This window comes from Polistes fuscatus, unplaced genomic scaffold, assembly GCF_010416935.1.
Source record: "Polistes fuscatus isolate 324 unplaced genomic scaffold, CU_Pfus_HIC Scaffold5, whole genome shotgun sequence".
Classification (NCBI taxonomy): domain Eukaryota; kingdom Metazoa; phylum Arthropoda; class Insecta; order Hymenoptera; family Vespidae; genus Polistes; species Polistes fuscatus.
In genome coordinates this window covers 4,389,233-4,405,320 of record NW_025113129.1, presented here as the reverse complement: position 1 = coordinate 4,405,320, position 16,088 = coordinate 4,389,233, and the positions used below count along the sequence as shown (strand labels likewise).

The 16,088-nt window shown below is 36.9% G+C and overlaps 3 protein-coding genes across 5 annotated transcripts in view; 1 reads left to right on the top strand and 2 right to left on the bottom strand.

Moving 5' to 3' along the window:
- LOC122522314 (dystroglycan) overlaps positions 1 to 1,196 on the bottom strand; it is a 64,344-nt gene extending 63,148 nt beyond the window's left edge. For both annotated transcript variants that reach the window (XM_043643308.1, XM_043643306.1), the window contains exon 1: positions 1,007 to 1,196. The gene's annotated coding sequence lies outside the window, so the exon portion shown is untranslated. The remainder of the gene's footprint in view (positions 1 to 1,006) is intronic.
- Positions 1,197 to 2,013: 817 nt separating this feature from the next.
- The window catches only part of LOC122522313 (mediator of RNA polymerase II transcription subunit 20), an 80,234-nt gene continuing 66,159 nt past the window's right edge, over positions 2,014 to 16,088 (top strand). Inside the window, exons 1-2 of the mRNA XM_043643303.1 lie at positions 2,014 to 2,131; positions 2,411 to 2,553. Of these exons, the coding sequence (XP_043499238.1) occupies positions 2,118 to 2,131; positions 2,411 to 2,553 (157 nt within the window). The 5' untranslated portion in view covers positions 2,014 to 2,117. The remainder of the gene's footprint in view (positions 2,132 to 2,410; positions 2,554 to 16,088) is intronic.
- The window catches only part of LOC122522312 (facilitated trehalose transporter Tret1-like), a 63,066-nt gene continuing 55,992 nt past the window's right edge, over positions 9,015 to 16,088 (bottom strand). For both annotated transcript variants that reach the window (XM_043643300.1, XM_043643302.1), the window contains exons 4-8: positions 12,829 to 12,962; positions 10,584 to 10,830; positions 10,191 to 10,475; positions 9,246 to 9,842; positions 9,015 to 9,152 (exon numbers count right to left, since the gene is read on the bottom strand). In XM_043643300.1, coding sequence (XP_043499235.1) covers positions 9,015 to 9,152; positions 9,246 to 9,842; positions 10,191 to 10,475; positions 10,584 to 10,830; positions 12,829 to 12,962 — 1,401 coding nt within the window. The remainder of the gene's footprint in view (positions 9,153 to 9,245; positions 9,843 to 10,190; positions 10,476 to 10,583; positions 10,831 to 12,828; positions 12,963 to 16,088) is intronic.

Genomic DNA, 16,088 nt, shown 5'->3' with positions numbered 1-16,088 from the left:
GATTTTATTCATGAGTAGAGTATGCACAGAAAATGAATAGAGCGTCATTTAAAATTGTATACCATTACGATTATTAGATTTTTCTTTGGAAACTATTGGTATCGGTGTGTGTTTAGGATAAAGTAAGTCAATTAAAATTCGTTTTTCGATTATCGCCCAGTGAAAATACATAAGAATATACAAACCGTATGCAAAACATACATAACATACAAAATATGCAATTCTTCAGAAAATCATATAAACAATAATAAACAATGAAAGAATTTTAAGTGACTTTCATAGTTAACAATGAGCAAGTCTAAAAGTGAATTTCAAACTTATATTCCGTGCTTTCACACAAACTACAATATATTTTTTCTTAAATTAATTAACAATCATTAAAAGGTATATCGAACACTAATATATTCGACTAATATTTTTTAATTATTTAAACTAAAATACATTTTTTTAACGTTATTGGCTAGTGATGGCTTCGAATTCAATATGACTATCTAAAAAAAAAAACATATAAGATCAAAATTATTTATATTCAAAGTATATAAATATATGTGTAATTTTTAACACAAATTTACACTGTATTATTTTTACTTTAATCTAGATACACGATATGATTTGTTAAAATGCTTTTTCTCTAAACGATCTTCGCCCGTTTATTCTTCGCTTTTCCCTTAATAAATGAAAACATACCTACTTTTTTTTCGTATACCATACCTTCGTGCAGAAATAATGATAACTCGCATGCAAATATATTATACATAAAATTTGTATTAAAGTACATACGTGGCAAGTGTTACGATCTCATAAAAAATTCGGATGAAAGCGAAATGAAAGAGAAAGGGGAAAGAAAAAGATTCGGTTGATATCAGGTAGGTATTACAAAATAGAATGCACGTTCAACGTCGATGCCCAAATACGGAGAGGAGTAATCGACGTAACACAACTTCCAGTTGTATGTACAGTTGTATGTACAGTTGTATATAAAGTAGATTGTGAAATGTTCTCTTACCTGATTTTCGATACGGCTACTTGGATTTTTCAATAACCTTCTCGTTATCCACCGCCACGAAGATCCTGGAGAATTTTCACTTTCGCGGGACAAAGCGACCCTCGAACGAACACTTTCGAATGGTCCTCGAATATCGATGACGAAATGAACCGACTGTAAAAAATGCTTTAACGCGGTTGCAACAGATATCGCCATTTTCCAGGTACGCTCGCGACCTTATAGCGATACTAATGCCATCTATGAAAATACGCAAAATAACTAACCATTAGTTGGTATATATTGTATCCAAATTAAAATATACGAATAACGTTTGTTTTGATCGTTTAAACCAAAAAATACAGAAGTACATAACATCTTAAAAGGCTCCTTTTTTATCTAACTAGTTTCATTTTTGTTATAACGGGGATCACCAGTGGGCAATAGTATGTAGAATATTGTATTCTTTGATAGTATTGTATCGCTCTTTGATAGTTTGTACTGTTCTTTGATAGTGTTATACCGTCATCGCGTTAAGTATATACTATCGCTTACAGGTGGTCCCGGTTATAACAAAATTGAAACTAGGTAGATAAAAAAAAAGGGACTTGTGGAATTTCTATGTACTTCTGTATTCTTTGGTTTAAATAAAGATAAAAAATATCACCGTTTCTCTCGTTAAATAATCTAACTTATCCGTTTCGAATCAATAGGGTTCATTCGAGTTGACAGATTGTCAAATTTTCCTTCAGCTCGGTAGATAAAATCAAATTCTTTGTTATCATTTTGAACTCAAACTCGTTTGAAAAATAAAATGAAAAGTAAGTTTAATATGTTAACGAAACGAAATATAAATAAATTTCACGCTTGAAGAAATAAATAATGAATTACAAATGTAATTTTAACAGATATTGAACCAATTCACTTTTTTTAGCATTTCCTCGGGTAATATTTGCATCCGAACAAATACCGAATGTAAGTTTCCCTGCCATCTATTGGAAGTTACGGTACTAGACCGCATTCTTTTTCATGTGTCGCGCGCTTTCATGTTCACGTTTCCGAATGTTAATACCGGTGCATTTTGTTTCCTCGTAGTATTTTTTCATCTGGAAGATACAATATTAAAAGTACAAACATGGGTGTGACAGTGTAAGTTAATTATGCTTATGCATATCATTCTGGATATACAATCTGTTCTTTTATACATTTCTTTAATTACTTGCTGTATCCCTTTCCGTAAGGTTTAATGTCGTAGAGGTTATGTCTCATAATATATTACACGTCGATCTTTCTCGAATTTGATCTATAATAATTAGAATAGACGATTAATTTAGTAGAATTATTTCATATGTTTCTAACCGCGAGGAAATAAGTTCGATATAATTTAAATTACAAGCACAGTAACTAATCTTTCATTTGCATTCTCAGTCTGCAGCAATTTCCGATGACGGAAAACAGAACGGGACCGCAGACAATAGAGTTTTTGACAAAAAGGATAGTTGCTCTTGGAGCCGTACAATCTGGACAATTTCTCGTCGATTGTGAAACTTATATGTCAGTACCACAGTTGGGTAAGTTCTATTTTTCACCTTATATCTTCAATTTTTGAATTCAATTAATCACCCGCCAAAATGTCGGATAATATAGTATAAATTTTAACGTACAGATGGCCGCCCTTAAGTTAAACAGTCAATGGTATATATTACACAATATATTATTCATCATAGATAAAAAAAAATAGATAACTGAATATGTGTCCTACACACGCGATAAGTGAACTAATATGTCTATAATTAGCAGAAACTCTTAACCATAAAGATATATTTATATCTTGACAGAAAAATGACGAGAAATAAATATTTTCGCGTATTTAACATTCTTATTATCTTACAAACATTAAAATACAATTTGGAATATTTCCAACAACTTTTATCATTCCTTTGTCACTGAAATATTAAATAAATAATGACAACTATTTAAACGAACAAAAATAATTCCTAACAATGAAATTATTTAGAAACTCGTATGTTTAATTTCTTTAAATATCGAGGAAGGAAAAATATAGTTAAGGAAAAATAAGATAAATATATATTATCGGTTATGCTTGTTTCTTATTTTGGCATTTATAATAAGAGTATATGATTTCTCCATATAAACACGTAATATGTTGGTTCCACCAAAGGCCATTAGCGATCCTATATCCAACACTTTATCGTTCATTTTTCTGAATAATCTTCCAGAGAATCTTTGCTCGTACAAACGCCAACTAACTTTCTAACCGAATTCTTGCTTAAGTACATACATATTTATACGCAACGTAAACGCATATCCTTCAATCCTACCGATTTTAGAAGTGTCTCCTACGTTACACAACAAGATCAATCATTCGTGTTTTTTTTTGTGCAATATCTGACCTTTTACTATTATTCCTTACGTACGATCGTTTAATTCAAAAATCAATTCAAATATATTTCTTACAATGAATATAACTAATGGTACTGACTTTTATCTCTAAAGTCTAACGAGATTTAAACGATATTAGAAAGAAAAACAAGTATTTCGAATAACCGTAATAAAGGAAAGAAAAGAAAAGAAAGACAACAAATTCTAAGCACGTATTAGAGACACCTTCTAATTCAATGATCGGAGTTAAAGTTCGCACACTGCTTTTGTTCTTATTTCCGTCGAATGTGTGTTTATACGTGTGTATGTGGGTGTGTGTCTGTGTGTGCGTGCTCACGCGCAACTTTTCACCATTCGCACTCGCTTTGCTCACATTCGAGACTCGCACGTTTCGTTTCTAAACGGACACGACGATTTCTGTCCTTTCTTTTTTCTTTTCTTTTAGGTTTAAACACGTTTTTACTCTATTAAGGTATAAACAAACTACATCTAGGCGTCATTACAAAAATATTAAATCTAGCAAGCGAAGCTAGGCGTGTACCCTTTTTCAAGTAAAATTTCATATATGTTTTCTGGTTTTTTTGGAAAATACCACCCCTCGGTTATCACTTTGTTTTTTTTCTTCAACAGCTTATAATAAACGCATGTATTTATATATTTATACTTTATATGTATATGTATATGTTACGGTCAATGTGTTTAACGTGGACATTTTTTAAAATGTTCGCACACTGTATAGAATGCCTAATTTTTTGTATAATGAGCAGATATTTCACAAATAGTCCGAACATTTTATATCATGCTCACAGTTCATTGGGCAAAATGTTGAATCCATAGTTGATATTCTTTCATCGCTTTACTTTGCCTATATATTTTTTTAATCTTCATCCTCATCTTCATCTTATCGCTTGTAATCTGCTTATCACTCCCACATTCTGATAGAGATCTCCTTGTCACTGTCATATCGCAATCAATCGTGTTTGCTCTATAATTCCAAGTACCACAGTTCTTTGCCTTACTCCAACAAATATAATTACCGACTATGGGATTTATTGTCTTAATAAAAAACACATTTTTCAATTTACTTGTCAATACATTGACCTCCGCCCTCTAGACATTTTGTATAATGATCGGACATTTCATAGATTGAGCGACACTTATTAAAAACGTTTTGTACAATGTCTTTTCGAATGGATAATAATTCTATACAGTACCCAGTCATTTTACAAAACGTTCACGTTAAACGCATTGACAATAACATAGTATATAATGTATATGTATATATGTATGTATCCGACGGCCAGCGCTCATGATTATTTTCTTTTATTTGTAACGTTTATTGTCGATTATTTCTCTGCTTCTCTATCGTCGTTTTATTGTCACCGAGTAACTTCTACTCGTAAGGAATATCGAATGCTCGCTCTCTTTCGAGCTAATGAAAATATTATAAATATTATATTCGATAGGCGAAACTAGTCATAAATATTATTTATCTTTCGTCATTGTCATGATATTTTTATCGATCCGACAAGCCAGTCATCGGCTACTATATCAATTATATTCGATAGCGTACATTTTCAAGCGATTTTTTAATGCTAACAAATGACTTTCAACTGAATAATGTCGTGCACATATTATGATGACGCGATGACGCGTGATCGTGTTTATTTATGTATTCATGTATTCGCGTATATAAATACGCGAAATAAATGGGGATGCGGGGGGGAGGGGAAGAGGAAAGGGGCTGCGAGAATTGAAACGAGACGCCTATAGTATTCGTCGACTAATTTACATCCTCTCTATACGTGCGGTAATACGACGTTTTTCTTTCCGCAAAGAGTATTACAACAAACCTTCAATTCACGAAAGTGCACAGTGCAGATACATTTTATGTTTAATTATATATGTGTATGGATGACATATATATATATATATATAATATATTTATTTTTATCCACATGTAGGCTCGACATATGTAGCTGTGAAAGCGAGAAAGAGAGAAAAAGAGAGAGAGAGAGAGATGACAACAATACTCGCTTTAGAATATTCAATAGACCCTCTGACAAGTTTGCAAATTGTGCCTTTGGCAAGAATAAGGATTATTATTCGTTCGGCGCAAAGAATACTAAATAACGGGATAGTCCGATAGTCGAAAATCTCGTATGTACAAGTGTATGTATAGAACTCTAAAGTCGATTCTCTTAAGCTATATCAATGCACTCGTTTAACGAGCATTGCACTTGCGCTATATATTATCTTAAAACGATAGAAATATATAATTCGATACTACGTCCAAGCCCTTCTCAGCATCGTAAGATATTAATATAAGTTTTTTTTTTATTATCTTTTCCTTCTTATTAAGTACACAGTGACTTAACATACTGCAAATTTAACGACAAGATATGTTTGCCCAAAGAGATCATTATTTTCTTTTGTTTTTTTTTTTCGTATTTCCGCTCGACCAAGGTAGTAGGAAAAATCTCTCTCTCGATCGAGGGTACATTTATTTCGATAAATCCGTGATATGTATTTGCTTCGAGTTGTTATTGTTGTTGTTCACTGTGCCTGCACCGAATTACGCGCGATGCGTCCGATGTATCACAAAATCGTTCGAAATTTATAATAAGATCTATTCGAATGGTTTTGCAATTAGTCGGAGGCAACCCTGTATAAGAAATGTTATCATCGTTTAAAGCTGACTCCAACAAGATGAAATCGATTCGAGCTTTGTCTACGAAAAGCACCGTCTAGTGTATGCGTGATATTTTGACATATTTATGATATTTATTCGATATACGCGGAATCGTAAATCGCGCTTCACGGACTTATTTCCGTTTTCGTTAGAATCTTGGATGTGGCAAGGAGGATATGACTCATATACTTGGATATACATACTATAGGATATAGAAATGATTATGGAAGTAATAAGTTCTATTTGACGATCGCAAGGAGAAAGACAACAACGATATGTTCTATCGTGTTATTCAAGTAAAATATATAAGGAGCATAAAAATCCCTTAATCTTCTTATCTCGCAATGCAAACTAATTAATATCTTTCTCCGCAAAGACTAGGCCTTTTGATCACGATCGCAGGTATTTTTCTGCGTAAGTCGTCGCCTCGGTCGTACTACAGGTAAATTCTTTCGTCGACCTTTCGTTGACCTTTCGTCGACATTTCATCTTCGACTTTTCGCGATAGCTAACATTTTTTTTTGTTTTTATTTCCTCTTCTTATTTTTTTTTCTACATACTATATAAAAATATCAAATACAGATATCATTCTCACGAGATTTGTTTTGTTCTTTTAGAAACCCACCGTATTCTCGCGTTCGCCTCGCGGATTAAGCGAGGTAACCATTGCACGAATCCTTAATTCACAAGAGTTGACAAAGTCTTATAAAAATATGATATCATTAAATGGCAGCTAAACGTAGGTAAACTTTTCGAAGAAATTAAACATTAGGCTTCGTCGACGTTTACTCTTTCTCTCCCACCTTTTCTTTATAATAGAATGAAAATTATACTTTAAAGATAAATCGTATATGCTTACGTGACTCGTAACCTATATATCGTCAAAACTTTACTCAAAATTGAGTCTCAAGTCAATTTCCAATTCTAAACCTAGAGATCAAATAAATTTGGCAACGGGCGATGATAATAATATCTATTATATTATATTGTCGATAGATTTTCTTGACCATTTTTTGTTTGTTTACCAGCCTCGTGCAAATACGTAAATCTGTACACGTACACGTGGGCTTATTTTATATACGTACATAATATGTGACGTACAATACTTCGATATGCGATATATAATATGTATGTATGTATATGTATATATAAGAAAGATAATAAGTATGCGCGTGTATACAGACGTATCTAAAGATATTGTCGTAATTTAGTCATTGACTCGTACAATCGAGTCGTTAGGATGAGACCCGAGCATCTCGACGAGCAACGACGCTTGCCTTTTTGCACCTTTGTGTCCTTAATATTTTGATCTAATTAAGCCAGGCAACGCGAATCGCGTCTCATTCTAATACGATCGTTACGCTAAGATCTCTTCTCTGGTACAAATTGATTGTAAATAGAAAGATTTTTGTTCATTTTGATTTCGATATTAACAATAATCGACTATAAAGTCGTGTCCAATTGGAGAAAAGAAAAATATGAAATTTATGCGAATCCTACGAATCCTATGTATAATACATACATATGTACGTCAGTCGTTTCCCTTCGACAAGAAGAAAGACTATAATAATCTTCGATTATTGATCTAATTATCTATCATTTATATACACGTAGTAAGTGAGACGAGATTTTCAAGTATCATCGTCTCGGCATTAATATTGTCGCGTTTTTTCTTTTCTTTTTCTTTTTTTTCCTCCTTTTTTCTTTTTTTTTCTTCAAGAAAGGCACGATGCATGGAAGTTCTGCCTTTTGTTCTAGCGCAAATCACTTTAGAAATAATACCTATAATACCTATAATATAATGTAATTTAATCGCCTATACTCGCTTCGAAAGTATAGAAAATAATCCTGTAGGAAAATAATTGAAAATATTAGATCAGATCTTTCTTTCTTAAATCACAAATAACAAGTCTTGTAATAAATAAAAGCTAATGTGTCCTTTCCAAAGGTTCTACACTCTCTCTCGTAGTGCACCTGTCCCGGCTTGTAATGGCCACCCCGAGGATATCTTTCCATCCTCGCAAGATTTCTACAAAATTTCAAATAGTCGTCTTCGAGGAAAGGATCCACCCTCTCGTCCGGTTCTGTTATTCTCCTTTGACGATAAATGTCGACCGGTGGTCCGATGTCCTCCTCCCTCCAAGTTGTTCTTCGCGTTCTCGTTTTCGGGAATGAGGAAACGCTAGAATTTCCTATTCTCTCCTCGACCTCGAAATCCGTTAAATCCTGCAGACTCTTCGGGTATCCGCGTAGCTCCTCCAGGGAGTTATAAGCTTGATCCTTGAAATTAATGGTCCTGCTACGTCTCGGAATAGTGGAACAGTAAGGTAGTCTTTCGGGTCTCTCGTAACCGACGCCATTTCTCAGGATCGGCTTAGCACCGTTTATGTTTCTCCTCGGATCTTCCTTCCAACCGTTACCGTCGGCACGATCCTCGTATTCTCTCCGATAATTTCTTCTTTTCGCTCTGCGAGCTTCCACGGCTGACGAGCGACGAACGCGATCGTTTCTAACCGTCGTTATACCTTCATAATATCGATCCTGTTCGTAAATTCTCGTCGAATCCCTCGTCTCGTGAACTACCTTGTTCAGGTCCCCATTGATTCTAATCGAGGGTAGAAGGTTGTTGTTAGCGGTTGTTGTTTGCCTGGATGCCGGTAAAAATCCACGAGATTGCATGAAACTCCCGACGTTTTTGCCTATTCTGTTGGTCTTCTCGGCGAAGATGCCGCAATATTCGGACAAGGAACGATGACTAGGCCTGGGCAATTCTCGGCGACCAGAGTTTGCCGTAGATGGCCCGGCCGAAGAGGAGAGAGCAACTTGATCGGGCCTGTATATCTCTCGAGGATCGTGCTCGTTCGGATAAGCACCGCTCGGTAAAGGCTTATTTGCCTTCTCGAGATTCGACAAACCTCCCGTCAAGGAGGCCTTATACTACCGTGCCTGCGCGTACTCCGGATTCATTTCGTCCAACTGTTTCCCTTTCGTTTCGGGCACGCAATATACCACGAAACAAAGCCCGCAGACCGCCATTCCCGCGTAGAACCAAAACGCTCCGTGTAGTCCGAAGATCTGATAATAGAAAAAAGAAAAGAAAGATATGAGTTATTGTTAATGAGAGAGACTTGGCTTGGGTTCGTTGGATAAGAAAGACCGGGGACTCACTTGCTGAAAATCCATAAAGAGTTTGATGCCGCAGAAGGCGCAGAAGTAACTGAAGCTGGTGCTGATGCTAGAACCGATACCGCGATACTCCAATGGGAAAAGTTCGCCAATCAATAGCCAGGAAATTGGCGATATGCCCAGGGCTAGGGCGGTCGTGAAGACCAGTACACAGAGCAACGGTATCCAGTCGTGTTCGCCAGTAGGTACCGCAGAATCCGAGTAACCCAGATTTTGCGTTTGGGACACGTAATAGGCGTAACTACCAAAACCAGCCAACGCTAACGACATGAGAACGGTACTGGCAATCAGGAGCGGTAATCTACCCACGACGTCGATTAGGAAACCCGACAACAAGGATGCCAATAACTGGACGAATCCGATCGCTATAGTTGCCCCATGAGGATTCATTCCGCCCAAGGTCTGACGAAATATTATAACGGCGTAGTAATTGAACGCATTGGCTCCAGAAAATCTCTGGAAGAACATGAGTCCGCAAGTTATGGCTATTGGCTTGTAAAGTCGTGGCGTCAGAATGCTGCTCCTTAACGTCAATCCATATTGCTTCGCTCTCGAGGCCAGTATGTTCGTCTTGATCACCTAAGAAACATATACGTATTTCTAAAATACATCATTCCCCGGTTGTACCGAGCTACGTAATAAACTTTTTTTCGTATAGGAGCACTCGTAAAGCAGCTTAATAATATTTATATTTGGTAAAAGAGAAATAAAAACTCGGAGAAAGTAAAAGTACGCGACCTGGAATATAAATCTTCGCCCTGCGGTTATAAATCTTTACGCGCGTAACTACCTGCTCCGATGAGATAGAGTACGTCGGTAGAAGAACCATTTTACGGTGAATCGCGAGGGAAAAAAACTATTTAAAGATCATCCCCTTTTGTGGTGCCTATATAAGTAAATCGATGTAAACAAGATTTGAAAAGGCACCTGTAGCTCGTGTCTTATGTCCACTTGCTCGCCTCGTAACCACTGCAAGCTGCTCGCGGCCTCCTCGTCCTTTCCATTCAAAACGAGATAGGACGGTGTTTCGGGTATAAAGAGAGTTCCCAAAAAGAGCATAGACGGTGCTACGGCAACTAGAAGAGCACTCTGTCGCCAGTTCAAATACGTTCCAGCTATGTAAGAGAGCAAGACGCCAACGTGACCCAGCACCTTTAACATCGCCGAGAGGCACCCTCTGATGCCTGGCATCGAGATTTCCGAGATGTATACCTAATAACGAACAAACAAAAACCTCAAACCTTCCTTATTTCCTTCCTTCATTCTTTAACATGTTTCGCTAACAATAATTATAATATCAACAAACGATCGATCGCTTACTTGGGCGACCATGGTGATAATGGAACAGCAGAGTCCACCAATAAAACTCGTAAAATATACGACTTCCACGCTAGGTGCGACTCCCGTAAGAATCCATGCGGCAGTCAATGGTAAAGATGTCACTCGTAGAGCTAAACGTCGGCCTTTTCTCATTATCCAATTACCGATCATGGCCCCGCACCATGCACCCAACATTGACAAGGATGCGACCCATGAAGCCTCCTGCGACGTCACTGAGAAAACCGCCCTGCGAAAAGTCAAAATAAGTTTTCATTAACTCTCTCTCTTTCTCTCTCTCTCTTTTACACGCGTCAACGACGATAACAGGATCGAACGGTTTTATCTGGTAATTTGAGTAAAGCCTATTCGAAAGCCTCACTTCGAATACTAACTCTCGCTTATTGTTCATTCCATAGGGAATTACTTTCAATGGCAAAGTAAACTTTCCAAATGAGTGTTGCAGCAGACCCGACTAATTCCGTTTCGTAGTTTACTTGAAAACACTATTCCCCTATAAAAGCTCCATTTCCGATGGAAAAATAGGGAAATTATTCGTTGATACGAGAATCGTATCGACCAGATAGTACGCGTGTTTCTACGCGTACACGAATGCGCCATTAAGTGCACAAGTGACAGCGCCAGTCAAACTGATATTTATGCCAATAACACGCGGCGAATGTGGTCCATCGGATCCATGTACACGGATATACCTATAAACTACCTTTATATACATATATAATATATACATATAATATGTGTATAAAGCAGGAGTATTGATACGCACACGTAGACGAAATATAACCATCTAGAGCGACTCGACAAAGAATCGTACGTTTAGATTTTCGTCCTTCTGTTGCTGATTAAGGAGTTATACGCAGTTAGGATTTTCAAAAAATCGATTTTTTTTTTTGCATTTTCGGAATGTACATATATTTAAGTATATTCTCTGAAAATTTCAAATCGATCCGACAAATATTCTTCACTTCATGTAAGCTGCAAACAAAAATTTTTAACTATGTGTAAACGTCTCTTTGAAACTTTAAACGCGTTTTTCTCAAAACGGTATTTTCAAAGTCGGTGATCTCGATTTCTCAGAAATAACTCAACCGATTTGTCTTATATTTTTACACAATATTCTTAGATATATTCCTCGGGTATTGACGAGAGGAATAAGATTTAAAAAAATTATTACTATTTTTTTTTACAATTTAGAGCGAAAATTTTAGTCAAAAACAACAACTTTTTTCAAATAGACGCCATTTTGTCAAAAATCAAAATTTTTAAAATTCCTCTCGTTAATACCTGCATTAATCTATCCTTTAAAAGAATCCACCATATTTATTAATTTCGGATAATCCAAACCGCCAAAATGGAGATCACCGCCAAACGTCTTTTTTTAGAGGACGTTCAGGAAATCATCTACAGGAGCAGTGCAGATTAATATTTTTACAGAATCGACGCGCTATTGTATTCTCAAAAGTTCACTCTATTTGAATTACCAACAATTTTTTTTGAGAAATAAAAACTGTTTCTAGAAAAAATTCATGAAAATACGTCTTTTTCGAGCCTCGCAACTGCGTATAACCCCTTAAAAAGAGTATCCTGTTTAAAGGTATGCGTGGGCTTTCTTTCCCCACAGTAAAGATCTATCTAAAGTAAAAGTAGGACGAGTGTTTCTGAGAAGCTTTTCCAACGATGCCTGTATACAGATGCCTCCCGATGTCGATCTCTCGTTAGCGGAAAATCTTTCAAGGTACATGCAACAATTATATCATGGATCTCATTTGCATTAGAAAGAATGAGAAAGGGAGTAACACTTTTGAAGATAAAAATGAAATAAAAACAAAAAAAAAAAGGAAATATTGTAAGATCTTCATCGCGATATAATCAACTTTCTAAAAGTCTTTTTGTCATCATGAAGAATGATGTATAGAGGGTGGGTGGAGTTGTGAGGGGGGGGAGGGGTTCGGCGAATAACCGAGCACGATAAATAATACACTTGCGGATGCGACATGTGTCGGGATGTGTCGGGTCATACTCTTAGAATCTGTGTCGCATTCTTATGATAATGCCCCTTGAAAATACTTGAATGAACGACTCCGACCGGTTGGCCCATTCCAACTGGTGGCAAGAAGTGCTTCTTTGGTGGTAGGGGTAAGAGTAATAATTAGACTCGAAGAAAATGTTCCGCAAGGAACGAGACGCGTTCGTTAATGAATTTTACATTAACTGGCGACTGACTTACCACGTATCGTTGTTAGAGGATTGATAGAGAGTAGGCGGTTGTTTATCCAAGATTGAATCCAATGCAGGCGAGGTGTAGCCTTTTGCCAAGCCAGAGGACAACGTTCCCATGGAAAGAGCCAGGGTCGCCAAAACCTTCCAGACAGAAAATGACGAAGCTATTAATAGCCGTGGAAAAAGAAAAAAAAAAAGATAAGAAAGAATATAAATAAAATGGAGTGTAATCGTTTCACGTACTACGTTTTCCTTCCCAATGGAAATTCGATCGTCGTTGCTATGCACAACGGAGGATTGGTGCAACGAGTATAACGACGTATAACGACGCATAAACGACGCACAACCCTGACGCATAAAGGACGCATGCAACTTGCGTTGTCCGCTTATACGCGTCTCTACTATTTCTCTTTTTAAACTCGATTTACTTATTCCCTGTATCTCCGAGGCTTAGTCAATTCGTATTAATCAGGGGCGTAGATAGTAACAATGGATGCAGAGTCATTCTTCGGCGTAGACAATTACTCGACGACGACGAAGACGACGCATATACTTGATACGTTCCTTCCCAATGCCCTTTGCAATGCGACGTCGTACTTGCTAATCTTCTCCTTCCTTCGGATTGTACAATAAAGCAACGTCATCGAAGAAGAGAGAAGGGTTGGTTGCCTTAGACATCTTTAACGAAGCAACTCGGAACGAGCTATAGAAATATCTAGAGTCCTTCGTTTTCGATCTTTTTGTCGTAGAAATGCTTCGCAATGCAGAAATCGAAGGCAAAGGGCTCGTTTTTATTCAAAGGCGTATTAACAATGTAAATATTCTTGAAAATGATACATAACTATTTATAGGAAGGAAATACACTTTCTATCTATCTACGTACGTGAATTTGTATTGCTGGGAGTTACAACCGGCTCCGGACAAATTGCTAGCCGCAAATTGAAATCCAAGCTCGTGAATTCTCCCAAGGAATACTAAACATTTGCCGTGGACTTCGTGTTTATGCAGTTACGTAGGACACGACCAAAATGCACTTTGCACCACGTTCGCCAACAAATTTTTCTTTCAAGTACTACGAGTAAAAGTCTCCTTTATTAATGGTATCCCTTTTATCGTTGGAAGACAGTGCAACGAGATGAGAACACCGGGCTCTCGAAAATCTGTTTGGATTTCTCGCGTTAGCGTGGAACAGGTGATAATAACCGGATCGAGTTGCATGCACGACCTTAGACCCTCGACTGACCTTTCTCCTCTTCTCGCCAGATTCGCAACGATACCTTCTCTCTCTCTCTCTCTCTCTCTCTCTCTCTTTCACGTTCTCTCTCTCTCTCTCTCCTTGGTCTTTCGAGCTAAATCGAGTGATGTAACTCGTTCGCTATTCGATATGTCTCATCTTCGTTTAATAAACCACTCTAATGTATTTTTATTTAAGCACTTACGTAAAGTTGAAAAGTACACAGTTCATATTCCTTATGTGAAGCTCGTAAATGAACGCGGATTATTCAACAGGATAATGGACGTTCGCGTAATTTCTTTCTTGCACCGTAATTGTAAATATTCCTGTCTAGCGCGTGATAATATTACAAGTATATATATACTTTTGTCGAGTAAAGGAAAGAGAGAGAGAGAGAGAGCGAGTAACTTTAAGACGAAAGAACCACCAGCGTACCGTAATAAAATACTTTAACGAAAATAAAATGCACCTACGAGCGTTTTCGTTCCATTACTCGAAAATGCAACACTCCGGAATTGCAATGAAAGTAGTTTCCCGAGTCTTCCTTTTTATAATATATAATTATTAGGTAACCCATGTGCAAACGTATATACATTATTTTTAACATTTTGATATAATATTATCATTCAGCGATAAAGGAAATAGATAGAAAGGAATTGGAAAAGGGATCGAAAGATCGTATTTATTAACGATTTGAACGCGATCGATAACCGATAAGAAGATTAACGATCGATTCGTGCCTACGCATCATTGTTCTTACAAAGCTCGAAAGTAAAGGTTGGAGTACGGTCGGGGAATAAAAAAGAAATCGTAATACGTATTGTTGTATCATTGTTCTTGCTCCCCAGAGAGAATAATCTCGATCTAGATTATTCTTATGCAAATTGAAAACCGATTATTTTTCTAGGTCAAGGTCCGATCAGTATTTTATACAACGTAGGTTGTTATTTGCACTAACCCTTTTGATTAAATATAATAACAAAGTATATTTTTCGTTTATATTAATGCAATATTCCTACGTATCTACTATATGGAATAAAATCAAAAATAGAAAAAGAAATATAAATCATCTTTTATGCGTGGTCGAACTCGAAGGATAAAAAATTTGGAAACGGAGAAGGAAGATAAAGAAGAGTGTTTGGAATCGTTCGGCACGAAGAAAAAGATGCACACTTTCAAATCCCTTTCGAGTTCGACGCTTCGATGCACTCATTCGCCCTCAAACGCGTATGTATGCATGTACACTTCTATTCGCGCGTGCTACTATACTCTGAGAGGAGGTATGAAATATCGACAGAATTTTGATAACAGGTGCGATCGACGTTGACTTTATGGATTGCCACGGAAACTTGGTTAGAAAAAATTACTAGCCAGCACGTTCGGTCTTTCGCTGCTTTTCTCTCTCTCTCTCTCTCTCACTATTCGAGTTATTTTCATGAAAAAAGTTTCGAGAACACGTACGTACAAAGGGTTCGAGAGGGAAGAAAAATGTAAAACGGCGTTGTGTTCGCATACTCGTGCTTTCTCGCACGGGAGAAACCGGAACGAGAAATCGTTGGGTCGTTAGTCCTAGGCGAACGTTTTAAAAGGCAACAGAAAAAAATTGAAAAGAACGTTAAACGATTTTCCGTGTGGTAGATAAAACGTTGGGCAAAAAGTTATGCGTCCGACATTCGGTTCCTTCTTCCGTGGAAGAAAGGAACGAAGCAAATCCTCGTTTCATAGGTTTCTCTCTGACCGTGCGTCGCCAGTCGTTTCTTCTTATGCTGCACAGCTGAACGTTAAAAGCTCGTTTTCCATGGAGTCGAGCCAATGCACTCTCTCGGTGCACTTTCCAAGTGCAAGGATGTTCTTAGATCAAATCCAACTAAGCTATTAACTCACAGACGCATTAACTCACGTCAAAGTCATCGTTTAACAAATATGTCAAATATTGATAATAGTACAATACATAATATTAAGGTTAATCAAAAGTTCGTGCATTTATTATTTTATAAATTGTGTTATAAACTGCATAATGGATTATTTTGTGT